Source organism: Eucalyptus grandis, chromosome 3 (assembly GCF_016545825.1).
Source record: "Eucalyptus grandis isolate ANBG69807.140 chromosome 3, ASM1654582v1, whole genome shotgun sequence".
In the NCBI taxonomy this organism is placed as follows: domain Eukaryota; kingdom Viridiplantae; phylum Streptophyta; class Magnoliopsida; order Myrtales; family Myrtaceae; genus Eucalyptus; species Eucalyptus grandis.
This window is the reverse complement of record NC_052614.1, coordinates 47,204,746-47,211,501: the sequence shown is the minus strand read 5'-3', so window position 1 is coordinate 47,211,501 and position 6,756 is coordinate 47,204,746. Positions and strand designations below refer to the sequence as shown.

The window sequence follows — 6,756 nt, the reverse complement described above, 5'->3', positions numbered from 1 at the left end:
CAAATAGGGCCTAACTACCTACCACATTTAAATAATACTTGTATTATTTTCTGACCTAATTTCTTAAAAAGAAAATCCACAATTTTTAGTGAATATCAAGTTTTTTTTTTATTATCTAAAATTCAAAGATTAATATCCCGAAAAATTCCAAACCGGTACATTTATGATAAATTTATTATAAACTAATTTTTTAACTATAAAAATCCAAAATTAATATATTCATGATAAATTTGGATGAGATGATGGGTATTATGGATGTGAATTTGAGTAGACTTTAGAAAAAATGATAATGTTTTCGGATGCAAAAGAGAAAGATGACGGCTTAATTAATTTTTGTCTGTTTTTATGGACGACGGTGCAATTCTAAGCACCATTAATTGAGAAGTTGTCATCATGGAATTCTATAATAATAAAAGATTGGATCAAGGAGTATTCTCAAATTAACTTGTTAGGTAACCAATTGAAAAAATGAGAAACCTGAATTTAGTGACGCGATTAGAATGAAATTACCATGTTGATTTTTGTTTCCGAGCATGGTGAGGTGTGCACCACCACATGTATAGAGTAACATTTCTCAGACGTTTCATTTGATTCTTGCCTCATCCACCAGCCTTGGTCTTTTTTTAACTCCTAAAGTCTCGGTAATTTTTGCAAATATACTTTGGAATTCGGGATCTTAAATTTGATGGGTACCGACTAACCTGTCCCACTCTCCTCCATATTTTGAGACTACTACTCGACTTGACTTCTTCTCAATTACGTTTAACTTGTGGGGCTTTGGCCATTTCTTAATCCTTAAGGTCTCCGCCGTTTCTCTTGATCAATGCTGCAGCACAGTGGAAATTAAAAGCGAGCCTCGCTTTCCTACCTGACCATCGTTCTTTGACCCCTTTTCCAAACGGAGTTCTTACAACTTCCTTGAATGCATCATACTGCGTTTTTCATCATACAAGTCTTATAAAATCACTATAAAATATGGTGTGATTTTACATGTGTTCTTCGACGAGAAAAGCTTGTCAAATCTTTTGTGATTACTTTCAGTATTTTAGTAGGTGCAGCTAAGATGAAAAGAAGGAGCCATTCTTCGGAAACAAGATCCACAAGCCAAGGCTCATCAGGAGTTGAGTTTGACGTGTTCTTGAGTTTTCGAGGACCGGATACTGGCCATAACTTCACAGATTGCCTCCATTACGCCTTGCTAGGTAAGGGAATCTGTGTTTTCATAGAAAAGCAGGGGATAGACGCTGGTGAAGAGATCGGCCCACAGATTTTCCGGGCAATTGATGCCTCGAAAATCTGCATTCCCATCCTCTCTAGAGGCTACGCCTCCAGTAGCTGGTGCCTGCGCGAGTTGGAACACATGATGGAGTGTAGGAAAACTAAGAAACTGGAGATTATGCCCATTTTTTATGACGTGAAACCTTCTGATGTAAAGCTTGAAACCAAATTATACAGCGATGCACTTTCTCTGCATGAAAAAAAGTGTGGGGTTGAGATTGTGCAGCGCTGGGCGAAGGCACTTAAGGAAAGTTGCTAGAATCAAGGGATGGGACATCAAGAACATGGGGTATGTTAACTCACTCAGCTCCATCTTCCCTTTTTTCTCTGTTTCTTTTGATTGAATACAAATTATAATTTGAAGACCACAACTTTGTTTTTTGTTCTGCACCAAAAATTGTGATGGAATATCGCATGGAATTCTACACGCCATTATCTCAAGATTCAAGGATTACCTTCTCGACATAACCATTATAATTTACTGTTACGAACGAGACTAGAGAATCGTGTATATATTCTTTTGTTCACTGGTTCCAGCATCAATTTTGTAATTTCATGTTATGGCTTGATCTTGCAAGTATACAAGTTTTGCCACCAATCTTATAATTTACTTGATTATGTTGTGTGTCCTGACATAGCCACGGAGAACTCATACAGTTGATTGTGCGGGAAGTGTCGGTTAAGCTTCAGGTGCCTCGTGTTCATGTATTCGATCATTTAGTGGGAATGGACAAATCAGCGAATGAAGTAGTAGATTTGCTGAATGTCGAATCTGAGGACAGAAGGCTCATTGGAATCTTGGGGAAGGCTGGAATAGGCAAGAAAACTCTTGCCAAGGTTGTTTACAACAAACTATCTACTGATTTTGAGAGTTGCAGCTTCATTTCAGATATCCAAGGAGCATCACAAGATTCTGGTCTGTTAAATTTGCAGAGGCAGCTTGTCCTTGATATCCTTGGAGACGTAGGAGTTGAGCTTTCTAGCATTGATCAATGCATGAATATTATCAGAGATAGATTCAGTAGAAGGAAAGTTCTTATTGTCCTTGATGATGTAGATCAAAGGAAGCAACTCGCGCCATTGGGACCAAAGGGAGAATGGTTTGGTTCGGGAAGTAGAATAGTGGTTACAACAAGAGACAAAAGTGTTTTAAGTGGATTCCAAGATCAATTTGAACATTGTTTGATTTATGAAGCTAAGGAACTCAACGATCTGGATGCTCTTCAACTTTTTAGCAAGCATGCCTTTAGAAGCAACTCTCCTCCAAATGCATTCTTGAAATTATCTGAGGAAATTATTGTAAGAATAGGAGGGCTTCCTTTGGCCATTAAAGTGATTGGCTCAAATTTATATGGAAAAAAGGAAGCAGAGTGGCAAAAAATATTGAAAATGATGGAACATGGTCGTCATCAGGAAAGTACGCCACTCAAGATGCAAAGAGAAGTGTCTTCTCCAAGCAAATTACTTCCAAGAGAGGTATCTATTCATCAAAATATGAATTATATACATTTTGCTAAAAGTCATTTTTCGAAAAGAATTGTCTTTTATTTGCAGTGATAAAATAAATGACACTAATCGATTCCATACTTTTGTCTCGAATTCGATAAAGAAGAGAATCATTAGTAGGATAACAATAGTCTACCATCTGAATTTTAAGATGTCAGTCCTATTTCCATAATGCTCATTTACACTTCAGAGAATAGAGCATAATTAATTTAATTAAGAGTGACCATTGTTGTGGTGTGCATATCAAGTTTTCTTAAAAGTTCAAATATCTGGTCAGTAAATAAGCAGATCCAACTTCCAATATAATAATTAGATCAAATCACTAGCTGAATTATTAATAATATTGTAGTAGATTAGATGTCAATTTAGGTATCACAGTATGCTAGAATAAGTGTTTGCACTTTTTTTGCATTGACAAGAAAAAATTGATGACAAATGAATATCTTGTATCAATGTGGGGAACTGAAGCAATGTTGTAAGAGAGAGACTGATCAGGTGAAATTCTGTTTTTCTTGCAGAGGAGGAAGAAAATGGAAGATGAAGCTGGAGAGCGACCAGCAGACGTGGAAACCTCAGATAGGAATTATTATGCAATTGCAGCTGTTCAAAACGTAGTTGGTATTGATGATCGTGTAAAACAAATCAACAACTTACTGGAGATGGAAGTCAATGATGAGGTGCGCATTATTGGAATATATGGAACTGATGGAATTGGCAAGAAGACTCTCGCCAAGGCTGTATACAACCAGATCTCTTCTTGTTTCGACAGTTGTAGCTTTCTCGCAGAGGTTGAAGGAACCACCCAAAATTCTCATGGTATTCAGTTTTTGCAAAATAAGTTGATTTGTGATATCCTTGAGCGAGATCATGAAGATTCTTCTTTTGATGAAACAATAGAAGATTTCGTGGATATATTTCGTGAAATGAAAGTTCTAATAGTTGTCAATGCCGTGGAAAAGCCATCCGATCTTCATGCTATTGTAGGAGACCAGCTTGATTGGTTTGGTCCAGGTAGTCGAATAATTGTGACTTCTCAAAATGAGGAAATTCTCAAAGAGTATGATTCCGACAAGGCTCCCACTTACGTGGTTACTGAGTTGGATGATGGTCAAGCTTTTAAACTTTTCTGCAAGCAAGCATTCAGGATGCAATCTTCCATACCTGACTATGATGGACTCTCAAACTGCATTGTCAATGCTACAGAGAAACTACCATTAGCAATTGAAGTCGTCGGTTCATTTTTGAGGGGTAAATCAATACAAGAATGGGAAATGATGGAGAAGTCAATGAAAGCACGTCTGATGAGTTCTCAAAAGACTACGGTTGGCCTTCAAGAGCTATTGGATATATGTAACGGAGAACTAGATCATCAGCAAAAAGATATATTTCTGGACATAACATGTTTTATCTCTGGTGTGGATGCCCGAATTGCTTCATATATGTGGCCCAATTGTTATCCATCCTCTGGTTGCATTCTGATGCCCCTGGCAAAAATTGGAGAAAACAATGAATTGCAGATGCACAGATTGCTGAGACGCCTTGGCAAAAGAATTTTTGAGCAAGAGGGATCTGGAGATCCAATTGAGAGAAAATTTTACATACAGGAGAAGGTAAAAACTTTTGGTTCAGTTTGTTTTTGGCAAAACAAACACCTCGACATATGGGCTACATTTTTTTTCTCCATATATTCTCAAGGAATCATATCATATATGTACACTTTAGCACGGAGGGCAAGGAAATATCCTTTTATCGGATGGGCATTTGGGTTTACAGCTTTTGATGATTATGTTACTTTGTCAAATGCAGGGAATGGAAAACGTTGAAGCTCTCCTCTTTGACTTCACAGCTGAATATTTTCAGATAATGCCAGAACTACGGTTTCTCAAGTTGGATAATGCCAAAGTTTCCGGAAACTTTGGAGGTGCATTTGCTAGTTTAAGGTGGCTCTGTTGGCAAAGGTGTCCTCTGGATTTTACTGCAAAAAATTTTGTGTTAACAGAGTTGGTCATTCTTGATCAGTCTTGGAGCAAAGTCACAGAAGACTGGGGAGGTTGGAGTGAAATCAAGGTGGTTTAGTATTCATTTGGTTGTTTTATATTTGCTTTCTTGAATTATATATCTGCGAATTGACCATATGTGTGTTTTCTGTTTTTGACTTTTGCAGATGGAGAAATTGAAAGTCTTGAATCTTACCGGGTGTCCTGACTTACTGTTCACTCCCGACTTCTCCAGTTACAAAGATTTGGCAATCCTAATTCTTGAACGCTGTTCTCATTTGGTGAAGCTACATCCTTCAATTGGAAGTTTGCAACGTTTAGTTTCCCTGAATTTGAAGTTCTGCTCCCAATTGAACGGGTTGCCAGTGGAACTAGGTCGTACGACAGCTCTGAAAGAGCTTTTTATTGATCGGACTTCTGTACGGGAGATCCCCATCTCCGTAGGCAATTTGAAGCAACTCAAAATTCTCAGTGGCTTCAAGTGCTTCCCATTGACTCACCTGCCCAGGTCAATTAGTTACCTGACTGCTCTCTCCGAGCTCTTATTAGACGGTGCCAAAATGATTGAGCTCCCAAGCTCACTGGGGGAGCTGCTTAATCTAAGACGCTTGTCATTGAGGGATTGCCATTGTTTGAAGAAACTTCCAGATTCTATCGGTAGAATGTGGTCATTAAAGGAGTTCGATATATCGGGGACTAGTTTCTCTGGACTCCCCAATTCAATAAGGTATCTGGAGAGCTTGACAGTGCTGAGAATGGATTCTTCTTTCGTTCGAGCATTTCCTAAGGAGACTGGGAATCTAACTGAGCTCGAAGAACTACATGCTTCCAGGTGTCGGAGTTTGAAGGGGGCCATTCCTGGTAATATCAAGGGACTACGTCATCTGAGATCATTGATGCTGGGGCATTCCAGAATATCTAGCCTACCCCCTGAAATCTCCACCATCACTGGTCTTCACACCCTGGATTTAATTCAGTGCAATGAAATTGAAGAGTTGCCGAAGCTTCCCCCTTCTCTAATTTGTCTGCGTGAGTTCTAAGAGGATAAAAGTGATACCCCTTCTTGAAGATTTGAAGGAATTGGACGAGCTGTGCCTAAGTGATGGGGACCTGAAGGCATGCCGACCTCCCTCAAAAAAGCTGATGCCAGAATCCAATGTGCAACAAATGATTGGCAAACCATCCTTCTCAATATCGTTTCCTAAACTGACAAAACTAGAATTGTCTCTTTCGCAAATTATCAAGCTGAAGTTTGAGCCGACAGAAATTACTCAGCTCAAAATGCTAGTCCTTTCTGGTTTGAGCCTTGAAGAAGTATCTGAGCTTCCCAAGACGTTGGCAATTTTATCAATTCAAGGTTGTTCATCATTGAAAAGATTGCCGACTGTCCAGGGCTTAAACAACTTAGCAGTGTTCAAGCTCTACCATTCTGCGATAGAAGAGATTGAAGGGCTTGAAGGTCTCAAAGCCCTGAAGAGGCTAGATATATCGAACTGCAAAATACAGAATCTCCATGGGGTTGGCCGGCTGACCTCACTGAGAAGTTTAATTCTATCTGACTGTGATTACCTCGACAGTTTACCTGATCTTTCAAACTTGAAGTTGCCGAAACTTTTAGAGATAAGACAATGCAAAATGATCCATCAAATTGAAGGCCTAGAAGAATTAACATCCTTGGAAAAGCTGAATATTAGTGGATGTCTGGTTGAGAACTCCGTGCAAGTACAGAATGTGTTGAGGCATGTAATGGCACGTTCTACGGACACGTGATGCTGAATTCTCCTCAGTTTCAACTGATGTCTGTGCATGGCATCCACCCTGTAAAGGGAAGACGGGTGCTGTCCGTGGAAAAACTTAATGGAGAAACAGGAATAAGCGAAGAAGGCAAATTTATTGGAGTCAATTTCAAGCTTGACTCTATTGAAGTCCCTTTGAAGACAAGTTGAGGCCACATCAACCACCGTGAACAAAAAGC

At 39.1% G+C, this 6,756-nt stretch overlaps 2 protein-coding genes across 2 annotated transcripts; both read left to right on the top strand.

Annotated features, from left to right (window-relative positions):
- The first annotated feature begins 837 nt into the window (after positions 1 to 837).
- Positions 838 to 5,827, top strand: LOC104437577 (disease resistance protein RPV1-like). Its single transcript, XM_039308384.1, has 5 exons — positions 838 to 1,567; positions 1,917 to 2,754; positions 3,303 to 4,394; positions 4,591 to 4,851; positions 4,949 to 5,827. The coding sequence occupies exons 1-5, from the start codon at positions 1,458 to 1,460 to the stop codon at positions 5,819 to 5,821; spliced, it is 3,174 nt and encodes a 1,057-aa protein (XP_039164318.1). The 5' UTR covers positions 838 to 1,457; the 3' UTR covers positions 5,822 to 5,827.
- Positions 5,828 to 5,924: 97 nt separating this feature from the next.
- Positions 5,925 to 6,551, top strand: LOC120291885 (putative adenylate cyclase regulatory protein). Its single transcript, XM_039309676.1, has one exon. The coding sequence runs from the start codon at positions 5,925 to 5,927 to the stop codon at positions 6,549 to 6,551; it is 627 nt and encodes a 208-aa protein (XP_039165610.1).
- The last annotated feature ends 205 nt before the right edge of the window (positions 6,552 to 6,756 follow it).

Bases quoted from the DNA above. Each gene is read 5' to 3' on its own strand.
- LOC104437577 (XM_039308384.1), top strand. From the start codon at position 1,458: ATGCACTTTCTCTGCATGAAAAAAAGTGTGGGGTTGAGATTGTGCAGC. The intron at 2,755-3,302 runs GTATCTATTCAT...TTTTTCTTGCAG, and splicing joins GCAAATTACTTCCAAGAGAG to AGGAGGAAGAAAATGGAAGA. The intron at 4,395-4,590 runs GTAAAAACTTTT...TGTCAAATGCAG, and splicing joins AATTTTACATACAGGAGAAG to GGAATGGAAAACGTTGAAGC.
- LOC120291885 (XM_039309676.1), top strand. From the start codon at position 5,925: ATGCCAGAATCCAATGTGCAACAAATGATTGGCAAACCATCCTTCTCA.